This window comes from Pipistrellus kuhlii, unplaced genomic scaffold (genome assembly GCF_014108245.1).
Source record: "Pipistrellus kuhlii isolate mPipKuh1 unplaced genomic scaffold, mPipKuh1.p scaffold_m20_p_4, whole genome shotgun sequence".
In the NCBI taxonomy this organism is placed as follows: Eukaryota; Metazoa; Chordata; class Mammalia; order Chiroptera; family Vespertilionidae; genus Pipistrellus; species Pipistrellus kuhlii.
The window spans coordinates 23429607-23447638 of record NW_023425540.1 but is presented as its reverse complement, the minus strand read 5'-3'; the positions used below and the strand labels follow the sequence as shown (position 1 = coordinate 23447638).

The 18032-nt window shown below is 39.7% G+C and overlaps 1 protein-coding gene across 1 annotated transcript in view; it reads left to right on the top strand.

Annotated features, from left to right (window-relative positions):
- Positions 1 to 18032, top strand: part of ADAMTS16 (ADAM metallopeptidase with thrombospondin type 1 motif 16) — a 97007-nt gene that overhangs the window by 63411 nt on the left and 15564 nt on the right. Inside the window, exon 18 of the mRNA XM_036409669.2 lies at positions 783 to 909. Within this exon, the coding sequence (XP_036265562.1) occupies positions 783 to 909 (127 nt within the window). The remainder of the gene's footprint in view (positions 1 to 782; positions 910 to 18032) is intronic.

Genomic DNA, 18032 nt, shown 5'->3' with positions numbered 1-18032 from the left:
TGAATATGGATCACTTTAGAAAATTGGCTTGATTCTGGCATTTTCACAGATTAGGTGATATTTCTTTCTGACAAACAGTTGAGTGATTGTGAGTGCTTTTGAGAAATTGCTTCACAGATGTGGCCTTAGTCAGAGAAATAATACCTGTAAAAGTTCAGCTATATGGCTGAGCAAACCCCATTCCATCAAAAGAAACTCATCTGAAAACATAGTTATCTACCACCTCCTGTAAAAAATAGAACTTGGAAAACCTATATCCTATTGGACATGTACAGTCTATGTATATTTTTATTTTCTCAGAATATTCAGATATTTGAAAAATGTCAAAGGAACATTTAATTTCATTTTTATGCCCATTATTGTTTATATGGGCTAGGAAATAAAATTTAAATTAAAATTCTAAGTATCTTTACCACCTATAAACAGATTTGACCTCAAAAATTAACTCATCAGACATCAAGTATATACTAGTTGAATAAATGAACACAAGATCTTAACCACTTACTGATTTATCAATATGCAAGACCTATGTTGATTTTAAAGATGTTAAAATATAGTGTGGAAATGCATGTATCTTAAAACCGATGGAATTCACTAATAAAAGTCATGAGGAGTGGTCAGAAAAGTAGAATATCATCAGCTGGCCAATTGGTTAGTAACACAAAGGCATGCAAATACAGTAAAGTGTGTTTTTCCCCAGTGATCTTCATTAGCCATTCACCTGCCTTTTACCTTGGGGCATGTCCCTGGGTCTTTATCTTGCACTTTGCCCTTTCATACAGGGCAGATGACCACCCGAGAAGGCTGCTACAGAGACCTGAGGTTTCACGTAAATACGTCATTCTGCAATCCCAACACCCGGCCTGCCACAGGGGTGGTACCTTGCAAAGTATTTGCCTGTCCTCCCAGGTAAGAAACACCAGGCCATCGGAACTAGTTTCATAGTTTTACAAATATACTTGGGGAATCCTAGGAGCTCCTGTGTCTAAAGGTAGAAGCACCAAGTACCATCACACAATCCCTACTAGCAAAGAGGCCAAAGTCACCAGGACTGCCTGAACAAGCGAGCATTAAAATGTTTCTGGAAAATCTTGTGAATGTCAGTGGAAGTTCTTAGAGCAGCATCCTTTTCGATTGTTTAATCTGCGTGCTGCCAGGGATGGTAGTACACTGCAGTAATAGTAAAGTTTTAGCTCTCAGCTTTCTGTCTCCTTCCTACTATTTATTTTTCTTTTTAAAAGAAAAATATTATTAGATGTATTGGGCTGACATTGGTTAATACAATTATATAGGTTTCAGGTGTACAATTCTATGTTACATCATCTGTATATTGTATTATGTATTCACCCCCTGAAGTCAAGTTTTCCTTTGACCCCATGTATCTTTTTCTCCCCTCCAGCCTCCTTCCCCTCTGATAGTCACCATGCTATTGTCTGTGCCTATGAATTTTATTTGTTTGTTTGTTGCTTTCCATTTTATACCCCACATATTAGTGAAATCAGGTGGTTCTTGACTTTTTCCATCTGACTTATATATTTCACTTAGCATGATATTCTCAAGATTCACCCATGTTGTCCCAAATGGAAGTATTTCATTTTTTCTGTGGTTTACTGAATGAAGCCAGTTAGAAGAACCCTTGTATAAGGCTTCCTAGGTTGTCAAGGGAGTATGGGTGTCTGCCGTGCACTGTGCATGCTCATGTGTCAAAAGGAGGTGCAGAACACCTGGACTCTGTCCTTCTGTCATGCTATCCTCAATACTGTTGCCCCTGGATATTTCTTACTTTTTAAAAATATATTTCTATTGATTTCAGAGAGGAAGGGAGTAGGAGAGAGAGCTAGAAACATCCATGATGAGAGGGAACCATTGATTAGTTGCCTCCTGCATGCCCCCTACTGGGAATCGAGCCCACAACCCAGGCATGTGCCCTTGACCAGAATTGAACCCAGAACCCTTCAGTCCATAGGCCGACACTCTATCCATTGAGCCAAACCAGCTAGGGCTGAATATTTCTAAATAAAGCTCAGGTTTACTGAGATGGTGCTTCGGAAGGACCCAGGAGGCAGCTGTGGTCCTGCCCTGCTCTCATCAACCATCACACCCTGGGCATGTCCTTAGTCTCTCTGCTTCTTGCTTTCTTCATCTTTTCGGGACTATGTTATATGTAAAAATCACCTGAGTAACAAATTTAATAAATTAAATTCAGACAGCCAAAGCACTTCATACAAAATAGTCTTATACATCTTGATTTTAAAAACCCATAAGCTGGGATATAGAGCCCAGGTTTGCTGAACTGAGCCACCCAGCATGAAATTGATGATTTTCCTGAAGACGGTAAAATAAAGGAGGGTGAGAGGCACTATCTGCTTTCATCTCTAACTTGTGTGGTCCCTGGTCACTTGTTCGGATAGTGATGAGGCCACTTATCAACATTTAAGGGGCAAGGGACCTTTCTTCCTACTACCGTGTTTCCCCAAAAATAAGACATCCTCCGAAAATAAGACCTAGCACATGGAAAGATAAGACATCCCCTGAAAATAAGACCTAGTGCAACTTTGAGAGAAAAAATTAATTAATATAAGACACTGACTTATTTTTGGGGAAACAGGGTAGAATGCCTGGATGGGCATCCCTGGAAAGATCCTGTACTTCCAGCCCATCTATCCCCTCGGGCCAGGGACTCACTACTTCAGATTCACTGACGTTGCCTCAGCCAGAATCCCCTGTCCTCCCTCCTAGCAGGATGCCAACAGAAGTGAAGCATGGCCTTCCATGTGTGTCCTGCAACAACTCTGCCTTCTCCTCCTCTTCCTCTCACCCCTCCATGGGTTGCAGCAGGCTTGGCTGTAGTGAGCCAGCTTTAGTCACTTGGGCAAGGGCAAACTGCAAGGTGGGTGGAGTCCAAGGATGAAGGGTGTTGGAATGATCAGAGTTACCACACCTTCCCCTACCAGTTCAGGCTTTCTTTTGAAAGGGACATGCCACTTCCTGGGGTTTAGCCCTGGTTATAAGGTCTCTGTTGGTGCAGCTAAGCCACTCTCCTAACTCCTATGTGCTTCACCTGTGAAACTTGGGTCCCAGCACTCCATTTTGGCCACTGCCTCTGGTCATGGCAGCTCATGTGCTCCCGTATCCAATTGTCCTTTTGTCTTTCTGGGACACCAGTGTTTCTACTCTCTCTGTCCAGCATGTCATGTCCTCTTCCCAGTTCAGTGTCCGAGTAGTGCTGTCATCCTTCTCTGGGGAGCTGGCTTAACATTTTCTCCCAATTCTTCCTCTTTATCTTTCCCCAGAGACCCGACTTGGCTACATCCAACTTATCACCCATTCCACACATGGAGCTCAGTTGTTAAATACTGCCAGAAAATGTACAAGCCCCTGTTCTTGCTCAAAAAAGTCACCATCTCACATAGCCACCCAGGATGGCAGCCAATCCTAACACTGTTGACCAGTCATTTCCTCCCTCCCAGGACAGTGATTTGATATTCCCTCCAGCCTCCTTCAGCATTCTTCCTCCTCCCATTCTGCACTCTGGGCCACAGCCTTAGACCTCAGAGATGGGAACCAGGAAACAACCACCCTTCTTCCCATGAACAGCCCACCTGGGAGTCCAGCCCTCACATTGTTTTTGCCATTAGTCCTGCCTCTTCCCGAAAGCTTTCCTAGAACATGTCTCTGCTTCCCCTTTGGTTTCACAATTGTTGTTTTATTCAAAGAAAGATTTTTAAATGGCAGTCAGACTTCCCCTATACTCTGTTGTAAATATGTATATATGTGGAGGCCCTAATTTCTCCTCTAAGTCACCTGTTCTTCCCATTGATCTTCTCACTGGGCCTTCCCTGGAGTTTATCCTTCTGGTTTTGAGGGATCTAGAGCCGATGACATTTCTGTGTTCTTCAATGTCCTGTATTCTGTATTTATATCCAATGTTATAGGTAAATTCTGGTAAGAGCTCTGTGTGCTGAAAGGAAAGGCATTATTCCTGGAGGAAGTGTCTGTCTCAGGAAGTTGAACCTGGTGTATGGGCATAGCAGGTAGAAAACACACTGATAGCTTGCCAGAGTCACCTAAGAAAAACCCAGAGGCCCCATCTTAGCTCTTTGATTTATGTGTCTCACATTTTTGAATATGTGCATTTTCTCCTAAAAGATAAAGTTTTGGAAGATGATATAAATCCCAGCTGGAAACCTACTGCTATGCTTTCCTGCTCAGAGAGAACTCAGGGGATACCCCAGCCAGTAGCAGGGGCTGGAGGACTAGCAGCCCGAGAGGTTCCTATGGTTCAGGTGGGACAAACATCCTGGCTCCCATCCCACACCTCTGCTTGGAGTGGACTTAGTGGGCCTGGGTGATACCAAACAGAATATGGTACGTGCTAGGCAGACAATGTGTGGTTAAAGGTGTGGTCTGCTTAATCACCAACCTGGGTGCAGTCCCCCTTTGCCTGCACGTCTTCTACATAATCCAGGGAATACAGGTTCGGATATGCTGAGGAAATCCACATAAATGCTCTTAGCACAGCCCATGTGCTAAATACACAATAAATCTTGGCTGTTTTAATTTTGCTGTAAAAGGAGAAACAAATTCACATCAGTTACTTATTTAGTCTGTGAAGCAAAACTATCAATGACGAAGCATAGAAGAATGAACTTATATTATGTATATTAATCCTCGTGGAGTTTCATTTTAACAATTGAATTGGGAAAATAGATCTTAATTTAAAAAGTTGCTTTGTTTTCCTCTGAGATGCGAGATACATTTCTCTCTTGCCCAGAATACCGACAATATTTTGTTCCTGATTAAGTGGGCAGAAAGCCCCAGTTTTATATTTCGGAACATGAGAGCGTGTTTTTCTTATTAGAGCCTGTCTCCACTGAGGTGTGGGGCCCTCTCCAAGCCCTGGTGTCCTGTGGTGTCCCTCTAGTGGCCTCCCAAAGCCAGAGTGACTGCAATAGCTCATTCTCTCACATCTCGCTCAGCGGACAGGATGGCCGGATGCAGTGGGGTGCAATCTGGTGTTCCATGTCCCATGTGTAAGGAAGGTCCCAAAAGGATTGGGGAGTTGGATCTTTAAAACATCTTAATCCACAGCCTTCTCATTTGTACTTTAAATAAAAAAGAAAGCTGCTTTTCTGGTTTAAACCTCTGACCTCCTGCATCAGCTTCCAAATGGCATGCCTGGGCAGTGTCTAAGGCTCACTCAGCTAGAGTGCTGGCAAGCTCCTGGTCATTAGCAGGATGGGGTCCCAGGACATTAATCTCTGTAGGGGGTAGAGTACTAGGAATCCAGGGGTCTCCTTGCTGGAGGAAGATGATCTTAAAAAGTCTGGCTGGTTCCAGCCTGCAGGAGCATCATGGCTAAATGACAGGGCTTAGGCAATTCCCAGCTGCTCCTCCGGAAGGCAGCTGAGTAGACATATAACTTCAGGTCTCTCCTCCTGGCACCAGGCAAGGCTGGCTGGGCAATGGCCTGAGAACAGACTAGCAGTGCACAGCACACCCCCTCCCACCGCCCATAGCTCAGCTGCCTCCATCTTCATTTTAGCATGAATCAGGCATTTTTATCTCTTGCTTTTGAAACACGAACTATAAATCACACAGATATTTATTTCAGTTCTCTTTCTCAGTTTATCTAAGTGCAGTGGCCCCTCGTGTCATTTATCTTAACTAGCTCGTTTTCAAAGCATAAACCCATAGGATGTGTGCTTTCCTGGACAGTGGATTGAAGATTCAAGAGGAAATGCTTTCCAGATGCGAAAAGGATACTCTTCCCCTCCCTGCAGTATTCTTCTAGGAATGCAGAGGAACGATTTAAATGAAAAATATTGCGATCAAATGCCTTGTTTTCTCTGCTTAGGAGTCCGTACAAAGTACCCTCTCTCTGTGATCCTCTGCACCTGATCTTTGAATAGTCATATTATCATTGCCATTACTATGGTGACTCCTTACAAACCCCTTAGCAGAATGGTTTCATTCTGTGGACTGAAACCTATTGGCAATGTTTCACTTGAGGCCAGTATTTTCATATTGTATTTTTAAGAGAAAGGAAAGATGTGGGTCAGGTATAAGGTGGCTGTTTGAATATTAATAGAATATTGAACAAGGATATGTAAAAATTCTGTTCAATTAAAAATGTTTATTTAAAACTCTTCTTTATACACCACCCTCAAAGGTGTTGATTTGCAAACCTCTCTCCCATGTAGCCCACCTGTGCTGAATGTCCATATTCAGACATCTTTCCCACCAGAGTCCTCCTCCTTTTGCCCACCTCCCCACCCTGCCTTTATAAGAGTTTCACTAAATAAAAATGTTTAAATCTCTGACCTTACAGGACTAGGAAATGTGAGTAGATAAGTACAGTGACACATATAACTTTGAAGGAGCTTTCTCTTAAGAAGGAAACCAATGATACAGGAATTTAATAATTTATTTTGCAATTCACCTTAGCATTTATCAGGTAGTATGAGATTTTTCTGACAGGTCTGAATATGACTACTACATCTTATAATTTTCTTATTCTCCTCCCCTCCACCTTGGATTTCTGTTTAAGTAGTCCTTATTTTCTTTGTGAAATTTCCAATAAACATTACATATCTTTCATTGCATTTTTATGGGCATGCATAGATTTTTAAACAATATTCCCAGAGCCAAAGATATTCTCAAACTCACTTGTTTAGATGAATTAAATTTCAATTAAAAGACAACTTTTAAGACAAGACCTCATTTTGATGAAGGAGTAGTGTTACAAAATAAAAAAATATGACACCTGAGAGTATAAAACTTTTTTATGTGCAACTTGATTTGTTTTCCTATAGGCTCCATATAATTTCAGGGCAAAATGACCTGAAGCAGAAAAAAATTCTTAATATGCTTCTGACTGTGGTCACCAGGAATGCAATGGTCACAAAGGAAAGACAACCGTCTCCTACAATATTTACATTTGTCTGGATCCAATGCAAAACAGGAATCCACGTGAAAATTCCAGTTCCACCTCCAGCTGCCACATTACTGCAGTCTTGTTACACTTTTATGTCAAACAAAATTCCAACAATAAGAGATTTTTATTTTTTATTTTGGATGTGATATTACATATTCTCTCAATTTAAAAAACACCTACAGAAAAGAATCCATATAAATTCTCAAAATTCAATACTTAATTCTAGGTGTTTGCTTCTGACATTTATTTTTTGTTTTTATTTTATTTAGTAACTGCATGCAGATCATCTTACAAAGGCATGTTGTGTTTTAAAGTTCACTATGAGAAATCATCATCCCTGCTACAACTGTCATCCCACCCCCAGTCCCACTAACCCGAAACAACAATTTCAGTTGTTTTGTCTCTCTCCTTTGGTATGTGTTCTAATATTTCTAAATAGGATACCTAATTATCATTTTTCTATTTATTGGTTTTAGAGATTATTCTCTTATCTGTCACAGGGAGGATATAGCCCTTTTGCATCACTTTTTATGACTCACATCACTTTTAACACCAACTTCCTTGGCCTCCATTCTTCCAATATGGTGACATTCCATTATTATTCACTATTCACATCCTTATTATCAGTCCTTTTCACTAAGTAGGATATCCTGATTCTGTCTTCCTATATATAAAGTTTCATTCTTTCCAAAAGTTAACTGCCTGAATTTTGTCTGCTTGGGTTTCTTTATATATATTTATAGTGTGAGGATTCATTTAACCAATATCAGTTGGATGTCTCTTATATGTCAGGCAGTTGGTATTCAGGAATAAAGGTCCCTGGCCTTGAGGAGCTTACTGGGGAAGAGACACAGTCAGCAATAAGCACAAGATATTTTTAAAAGATGGCCCATTTTGGAAGGTGAACAGATCTGTGGGTTAAAAGAAAAGATAGGGAAAGACAGAGGAGGTGGGAGCAGGGAGAGCAGGAGGTGCAGAGTGTGGGTGCCCCTCATAGAGAACAGGCCGAGGAGGAGGTGAGAACTTCACAGGCTTCTCACAGCTCTCCTCCACATTCAGACATGTCAGAGAACCTCTCAGCTGGTTTTTCTTTTGGGATCCTCATCCCTGGGGCCACCATTCTTGTTCCACCTTGAACCTGTTGTGCTGGGACTCCCTCTGTTTCTCTGTGATATAGAATATTGTTTCTTGTTTCCAGGCCATGGCCTGTCTTTGTTTACACCACATTCAGGGAACAACCTCTTTCCACTGTCTGAGAAAGTTTCCGGGAGCTGAACTTTCTCAGCTTCACCAGTGACAGAGAGTCTGAGAACAGAGTTCAGGGGGAAAATTCTCTCTCCCTTGGAGTTTAATGGGCATGACATCATTGACTTCCATCTCCTGTGGCTGCCAAGGAGTCTGCTGCTATTCTGATTACTTTTACCTCCTCCTTTTTGGAAGCCTTGGGGTCTTTTCTTTATTCCTGGGTGACTAATGTACTTTATCTCATTGTATCTTCATTCATTTGCTGAGTCCCTATGGGCCTTTCCGTGTAGTGGGAGAAAGATTTTAATACTATTCTGCTTCATTCTTTATATTCTTGCCTTTAGAATTCCTCATATATTAATTCATGTTTTAGTGTTCTTATGTTTTCTTTTCAAATTCCATCCGTTTATCTTTTCATTTGGGGAGATTTTTATTATCTTACAGATTTCCTGCTCTTTCTTGCTCATTGTTTAATACCTGACAACAAATGTTTTCTTACTTTTGTGGTCTTTGATTGTAATCTTTCTTTTAAAGCATCTTGCTCCTCTCTTTATTTGAAAATATGATTATTATTCTTCCTTTACTTTTGTTGTTCTTTCTTTCTCTATTTCTCTTCCTCCTCATCTCCCCCCACCCCCCAATTCTTCCTCTCCTTTTACCTACAGAGTCTATTCCCTTTATTTTCCTTTTTCTACTAGTTGGTTGGTGGGCTTTTCTGTTGTCTTTCATTCTGTGATCTTCTTCCATAGCCTAGCTGAGCTTATCTTTCTATTTGTTTCTAACTTTTGAGTTATGTTTTTCTCCTCTTTTTTTATTCCTCTGATTATTTAGAAGACATACAGTATATTTCTAATCATATTTTAGTTACCTATACAATTTTAAATAATATGATTAAGCTAATGTGATTTATCAACTTACAAATTAGCACATTTCTATTATCTTACAGATTTGAAATAGGTAACTAACACATTTCTACTCCTTTTATTCTCTACTAGAGGCCCAATGCACGAAATTCATGCAAGGGCCTCAGCCCTCCAAGTCCTGGCTTTGTCCAGAAGAACATCCAGACGGTTGTATGGCTGTCTGGTCTAATTAGCATAATATGCTTTTATTATTATAGATTTCTCACATTTCAGGCTCCAATCTTTATCATAAGTGCTTACAGTTTTCTCATTTCAATTTACTTTAATATAATAATCATTATTATTTACATATTATATTATATGTTATTTACCTGTATTCTTTCAATAATGATAGAATGGTATCCCACGTTATAATCTTGATCACAGTTGGATAAGCTTAATTATCTATTTAAATGGATCCAAGGATCTTGCCAGTCTTCATACAATAGCATTCTTATTCTTGTGTTCAATAGTTTAAATCTTTTCCCTATCAGCAGGACTATGTCTTGAGGAAATTGTTAAAGAAGGATCTTCTAACTCCTTGAATATTTGGGAATGTCTTCCTGTTGTTTTTCTTCGCACTTCCTTTAATGTCAGTCTGTCATCTTATCTCCTCCTTGAGGTCTTGCTTCATGGTATCTTTACTCTCTTTTAAATTTTATGACTATGTAATCTATGTTATAAAATTATATTTGATAAAGTAAGTCTTCTTCCAGAATATTTTATTATTTTCTTCATCTTTTGAGCGCTATATATTTTTTTGTACATGTGTCTTTTAGTCAGGGGAAGATTGCTGTATAATCTTCACATATATTCCATGTAAGGTTCCTTTTTCCCAATTCAGTTCTGACCTGGGCATTTGTATATAATCCTTTTATGGACCTAATTGAAGCTGGTCTCTTTCCTTCTGACCCTGTTCCTACAGTGTACGCTTTTCAAGTGCTTTCTGGAGCAAATGTAAATGATTTGTTATGTGAGTGGTCTTTGTTTTGATTCTTTTGATAACTTCACAACTTCTCAGCCATTTATTTGCTTTTGGGGAAAAGAATCTCTGCACTCCCTCACTTGCATCATCTTTCCCAAAACCTCTACTTCGATTTTTAAATTTAAAAAAGAATTTCAGAGAGATGTGCTTTTTTTTTTTTTTTAATGAAGCTATTGTAGAGTGGTCCACACCCATCAATATTTGTATGGCCTATATGTGGTTACCAAAGACATTAACTTGGAATAAGGTCTGCTGATCATGAACAGTATTATTTATCTTTGCAGAGGATTCTGCCATCTTTTTGCAGCAAATAATGCTTATGAAGGGTTTCTCCAGAATTGGCAGTCAGTTACACTGTCCTAGTGGCCATTGTGGCCCATAATTGTGGTTTGTCTCAAGTTTGCCTCTAAGTGGTGAGACTGAGATGGTCCAGAGCACAGGCGTCAGGTCAGGCCACCTGCACGGGAGTCCTGGCTCCTCCATGTGTTCCTGCATATCCTTGTGCACATTACTTATTATTTCTGCACCTCAGTTTTCATCTCTGAAATGGATATAATGATAATCCATGTAAATGTTTGTGTGAATTGAAGAGTCCACAGAGATAAAGCACCTCATTAAGTACTACCCATCCATCATCACTGGTATTGTCGGAACTCAGTAGACTAGAGGGATTTAGGATTGAATTCATCAGCCCGATTGTCTGACTGTAGATTGTTCAGGACTTGGAATATATGTATATTGATTTCTCAAGGACAATGAGATTTTGCAGAGCCCATCCAATGACATTTAATACCTATTAGACTGTAATAAACAATGAGCCATACAAAAGATACCTGTATTCAGCCCTCCACTGGTCTCACTGTTTCCAGGTGCCTTCACTTGTTCTTCTTTAGGAGACCTTTTTATTTTGTTCAAAGAATTGGATTTCCCACAGATTTTTTTCCGGTGTCTGTGAAGGCAAATGCAATTCTCTCATGGCTACTTGTGCAAATGTAGACCTTACATCATAGGGTCAGTTAGAGAAAGACATCATAGTACTGTCTAAACTACCAGACGGCGTTTTTATGTTCTGCATATGATATTTTGGCATAAATTATTATAAATGCTACACTGGTTGGCTGATGTCCCAATTTGAGTCACTTAAAACAGCTGATCTAGAGAATAAGATCTTTAAATATGTTTTTTTTCTCTCTCCCAACTCATTGTAAGAATATTGAGCATAGTACAAACTATTTAAATATAAAGAGTATTTTCTCATGTCGGTGTACATTGGATCATTAGGTTCTTTTGCAACATAGGCTAATAAATTATACCAATTATAATACAGCAAATATGATTAATTAGATACCAGTATAGTACATTCCTCCTCACACCCCCTTCATCTTCTTGCATCAGTGTTGTTAAGAGCAGTAGATAATAGGACATTCACAACATGATTTATCTGATGGCTTTTGTGATCTAATATCTGAAGCTTTACAATGGAGAGTTGAAGCCAAAGAACATGACAATATTTAACTAATTATTTAGTTAACTAAATAACTCACTATATTATTTAATTAATTATTTTTAAAAGCATCAAAACCATTATTACTAATACATAAGACCCACCAGATAGGAAAGAAATTCAGCCAAGAGAATGAAAAATAATTAATCTGTGGGTGTGTTGAAGAATGAATGCAACTGTAAAAGGTAGTTTTATAGGGATGGAAGCCAGAGGTTACAGAAATATTATTCTAGTTACTCTGTGTGTTCATTTTCTGGTTCTGATTAATCTCCTCCAAGTGCCACAGTGAGAACTCCTCCCTGCAGAGAATGGAATGTTCCAGCCTCACCACGAAAGATGACCCCAACATCAAATGTTAACTGTATATTTTTGGCAACCACCTGGCCTAATAGAATCAATTGGTCAGAAAATCATCTATAGCATGTGGTGCCTTCACACCTGGGCCTCAGTTTGGAAACTGTTCGTCAGAATATGAGAAAAAATGTAGAAGTTATTAGAAACTATTGTAAAAGTTCTACTGTCATTTTATAGGATCTATGGTAAATATTCATGTTATGTCTTAGGTTCCCCATCATTCATTTGTCATCAGTGCTTTCATGAGTTTAGGGGGGGTGGGAATCAAGGAAATGAGATTCTAGTTTTATTTGGTTTTTGTTGTGGCTAGTAGATCAAGTTCTACTGTCATTTTATAGGATCTATGGTAAATATTCATGTTATGTCTTAGGTTCCCCATCATTCATTTGTCATCAGTGCTTTCATGAGTTTAGGGGGGGTGGGAATCAAGGAAATGAGATTCTAGTTTTATTTGGTTTTTGTTGTGGCTAGCTCGTGGACTCAGTATAACCGCATAACCATGATGTTCTTACTGTCTCTCTCTACTACTTTTTAGCAAAGAATGTGTCTGAAACTCTGCATAGGATACTGACCTTGAGTCTGTCCATGGTGTCAATTTGCTTGCAGATCTGATCTGTGTAAAATATGGATTCAATATGTTTCTTTGAGTTCTCTTAAAACCAATTGGATTTATGACAATTCCTGGTAACCTTGGTATATAAACCTTCCATTGATGGCCCTAAGTGACTAATCCCACTTGGCTGGCCGAGTACATAAGCCACAGAAACTGAGGGGCTGCGGTCTGGGCTCAAACTGTCCAGATCCACTGGACAGGGTCACCTGGAAAGCATTCTTAGAAAACTGACTCATGAGCCTGGAGAAGCTCATTTCAAAGTATTTATCTAAGAATGAACATCCAAGAAACCCTAAAGCAAAATGCCAGAAAAGCCTGAAACTCTAGAAGGAGTGATGCCATCATTTTAAAATTCTTCTAAAAGGAAGCCCCGGTGAGGAAAGTTCAACTCCTGTAATAGAAGGGGAAGCTGACGTTCCTTCCAAAAGAAAAAAAAAAGTGAGGATCCAAAGAAAGTGAGTTGGAACAAGTGGTTAGTGAATCTTCCGTGACTTAAATTATACTTTGCACTTTGAGAGATGCTTATTAAACCATCTCCTGTGGGAAGGTCATTTATTTTAAAGAAAGAAAAGTGAACCGCAGTTGTGAAATGTTTAAATTTGTGAGACACATAAGCTTTCCCTAGAGCACCACTAATAGGCTCTCTTGAGAAGAAGGAAAAGATATTTCAGATGTTATAGAAACTTTGGGTGACATGATGACTAAGGGAAAATCATTTGGAAAGAGCACGGCCCTCCCTAAGTATTTTGACACTGATTCAATATTGAATCATGAAGGACTTTTCAAAACACTATTCTGTGTGGATATTTAGTCACAAAGTAGAAACGCACAACTTTTACCTATAGTAATTCTACACTTAGGTGCATATGAAAAGAGACACATACCAAAATTTGCAACTATCTAATTAAGATATGTACCGTATTTTTCGGACCGTAAGACGCACTTTTTCCCCCCAGAAGTGGGGGGGAAAAAGTCCCTGCGTCTTATGGTCCAAATATAGCCTACACATATACTTTAAAAAAAAAGTTTTTTTACTTGCCCGGCTCTGTGTGGTCTCTGTGTGCTTGCCTGGCTCTAAAATGTTCTAAATGCTGCTGTTTACTTTACAGGGTTGATTACATGTGTTTATGACTGTGATGTTGGGTTTTAATGCACATAAAATATTTTAGGACACTATTTGTTTCAGAATCTTTTTTTCTTCATTTCCCTTCTCTAAAAACTGGTGCGTCTTATGGTCCGAAAAATATGGTACATTTTTCCTAGTACATTTTAGCGCTAAGCAATATTAGGTAACTATCTCACATTAGGCTTTCCCCCAGCTAAACAGCTAGCCTTGTAGAAGTGCTAATTCATTGAACAGCACACAGCAGTAAGTTGTCCCTCTCCCCTGCCCCCGCAAAGCCAGCAATGAGAGTCCAGGTCCCAAAGCTGCACTCACTGGGCTCAAATCCCAGCCCATACCTTTTCCATGACCTTTCTGCACGTCACTCTTGTTTTCTCTGAAGTGGAATAAAGAATAAGATCCACCTTATTGGTCTGTGGGGAGAATTAAACAAATTTATAGCTCTCAAAGATGTAGAGCTCCAGCTTGGCTTTCACTTAATTGAATTTGCACTCTACCTGTGAGATGCTGGTTCCCTCCCTGTTGCTGCAGTGTGTGAAGCTTCATTCGGACTCTTTAATATTCAAATCAATTATGTTAGAAAATCAAAATTTGAAATGTAGGGATTTGTTGCTGGGTTTGTTGTTGTTGTTGTTGTTGTTAACAGCTGTCTCTGACAATGGGGTAGTGTGTTCTTTTCTTCCTAATAATCTGCTTTGGCTGCACTCAAAATAGGTCTAACACTCCAATGTACCTATCTGTTAAGATGTGCTGTCTACTGCCCATAAGCCCATCGCTTCCTGGTTTCTGCAGATGTGTTTGATCCTATTATTTCTAAATGGAATTGGTTATATCTGGGATTGGCAAACTGTAGCCTATGGTGATTCTGAAAGTCAGGTCTTATTGGAACACGGGCATGCCATTAGTTCCTGCATCATCTCTGGCTGCTTTCCCTCTGCCATGGCAACACTGAATGGTTGCAGCAGAGAGCATCTGGCCCACCAACCTAAAATATTTACTATCTGGCTATTTAGTAAAATGTTTGCTAACTCCTGAGCTAGATGAAAATGTTTTCCCAGGAAAATGAGTGTCTTAAGGAAAATATTGTTTTTATTATCTTTCACTCTTTTTAGGGCAGAATAACAGTGTTAATATTGTTACAGCAACATATTCCAAATAGTTCAGAAAACCTGAATCTGGTTTAGGTCCATAGTCTTTCTATAATTCATGTTAAGTATATTGTACAGTGACTTAAATGAGGAATTGATTCCATCTTCTCAGCAATTTGGGAAACATGTTGTATCTTTCCTTTATTAGGAAAATGGTGTTTTCAATCTAGGACATTTTTTAAAAATAAAAACATAAATTAGGTTAGTAATCATTAAATCCATATAATATGCAGCTTCAGTTTATATGGCTAGTTTTTACTTCAAGTGTAGCATTTCCTAGCCAGCTATCAGAATGTGTAGGCATTGTGGGCAGCCTCCAAAATCTGTGGATGGGTCAGCAGGTGGGAGACTCAAGGAAGAGTTTATTCTATAGTTCAATTTTGAAGGCCATTGGCTGGCAGAATTCCCTCTTCTTCTGGGAAAGGTCAGTCTTTTTCTATTGAGGCCTGCAACTAATTGGATAAGGCCCACCTATGTTATGGAGGTCAATCTGCTTTGCTCAAGTCTACTGATTTAAAATGTTAACCATGCCTAAAAAATACCTTTTCAGAAATATCTATAATGTTGGAGCGAATATCTGGGTACCATGGCCCAGCCAAGTTGACACATTAGATAAACCATCACCTAGATCGAGTCAGATGTACAGGAGGATGCAGCTTAGTTGGAGAATCAAGGGGTAGAATCTGTGATTTGGTGAAATATAGGATGGTCAGGGGAAAGGACACCTGGAGGGTTTCACTCCCTAGTATGGGCACAAGGGCAGGAGGGCAGAAATGGGGACTGTTGGCTCCAGTTTCCCATCACATGCAGATGGACATGCTTTGTGGACATCAATGGGGAAAATTTGGGGGTTCTCACAGGTCAATAATAAATAAATAAATAAATAAGTAAGTAAATAAATAAATAAATAAAACACATACACTTCAAATTTTTATTTTCATGCTAAGTTCATAAGTATGCATCCATTTGATAATTTTTTTTAGTTATGGCCAAAACCTGCTTTGAGTTGGAATCTGATTAATAAAAAAATAATAAGTGGACTATTTTGCATAAAATATACCCAATATCTATGATGTCCAGTTTGAGAATCTTTTTTTAAAAAATATATTTTATTGAATTTTTACAGAGAAGAAGGGAGAGGGATAGAGAGTTAGAAACATCAATGAGGGAGAATCATTGATCAGCTGCCTCTTGCAAACCCCCTACTGGGGATGTGCCTACAACCAACATACATGCCCTTGACCGGAATCGAACCTGGGACCTTCCAGTCTGCACGCCTACACTCTATCCACTGAGCCAAACCGGCTTCAGCCAGTTTGAGATTCTTTAAAGAAGAGTGAAACTGGTCATATTCATTCATTATTCATTCAAGTATAAAATTAGTTTTAGTTTTTAATTTTTCTCTACATTTTACTTGGTCTCAGCCTAAGTAAACAGGATTTGATTTAATGACTAGTCTTTGCTGAGTCATTCTAAAGATCCAAATTTGTTTTCTTAGAAATAAGCTTCTCATTTTTCATGCTCATATTTCATCAGGCTACACCAAATTTAATTTTATTACATAATTCCAATAACAAATTCAGCTGGGAGAAACAGATTAGAATGTAGGCTCAGCTGGTTCCATGTGTTCCTGCTTGTCAGTGGGTGGCAGCAGAAGGATATTGACAACCATGGGCAAGACTGGCCCTCATGTGGTGCTCAGCATGGCCTGGGCAGGGGCTGAGTTTTTTCACAAAGAGAATATGACGCCCAATGAGTCTATTGGGTCAGTTCAGATGAATAAATAAGAGAGCTACTCCTGCAATGAGATATGGACTAAAGGCAGAGAGGAGAGGCATGTCTGGTATCCAGAGAAGAGAAGATCAAATCTAAAGGAACCACAGGACAAGTTGATTCAGGGAGTGTCCCACTGCTTTGCCCTCCTGAAGACAAAACCAAGGAGTCTTATGTAGGAAGTTATATTGACTCTCCCCAGTGGAGAACCTCCAATCTGCTTGGACAGTAGGATGGATTAAGAGGGATCCTTTTAACCTAAATGATGTCCCTAGTTATAAATCCATCCATTATCACAACCTTTTGTGTCCAAGCATAATGTAAGTTTACAAAGACCTTGCACCATGAAGCCACTCTTGGATAAGAATATCTCCCCAGCACTAAAGTTGGGTGGTTTGGGAGACTTAGAAAAATGCTAGTATTGGGCAGAGTTAACTTTTACTTCTCAGTGTTCTTCATATCAGGGTTGGACTGGTCAGTATACTAGGAAGCAGCTCTGGTCCATACCAGCTCTTCAGCCACTTTGGTTCCGAGGTAGTCTTTCTTTGGGAAGGAGGCTAAGCTTGCATGACTTTACACTCCCAGAAGCTCAGTCTCTGGGTGTGGGTATAGGAGCTGACCCAAAGTACAGTCTTAAAAACCAAAAGGGCTACTCTCAGCCAAGGCACTGGGCCACCTGAGTAGACTTATCTAATTCACCAGTAACAAGGAATGAAGGTGTCTGCCTTCCTCCAGAAGAACCTACTCACCAGGCTTCCCACTGCAACTTTATTAAATATCCTAGTTCTCCTAACAGTTAAAAAATAACATCAATATAACTTGATTATTAGGGAGAGAGGGAAGATAGTGCCCATCTGCAGGGGCCCATGTCCTGGACTGTCCTAAAGAGCAGGATGTTGCATTTAGCAGTCATGTTTCCAACCCTGCTGGTCATCTTAATCGTCAGGCTGGGGAAAGGATGGCTTTGTCAACATTCACATTCCTGACCCCAACCTCAAATTAGTAATTCCTGCAGAATGAAGGAAAGATTAGGAACACCTGGATATGTGAGAGCCCTGCCAGCCAGCTGTGGTTTGAAGAACACTGTCAGTGCCATCTGGGTACAGGAGCATAGAACAGGGTCCTCTCAATCCCTATGTACTATCCTTGAGCATGAAAATTTGGAATGTTAAACCTGATAAAGTGGAGGAAGGTACCTCCTATTCACTCAGTACTTGATTTCAGTTGCAATCTACTCTAGATTGCTAACTTGTCTACTCTATGGAGTCACTGCCCCAGTACATTATAATCCAGAGCAAAGATGTTTGTAATATAAACAGTTGATTACCTGGTTGGGTGTTGAATGGGTATGGAAGAGGAGCAAGAGGAAGCTATCTTTGAATCTGATGATGGAAAAGATGCTCGTTCTTTTGAGTAGAGTAGGGTGGACACTTAGAGCAGCATTGGGT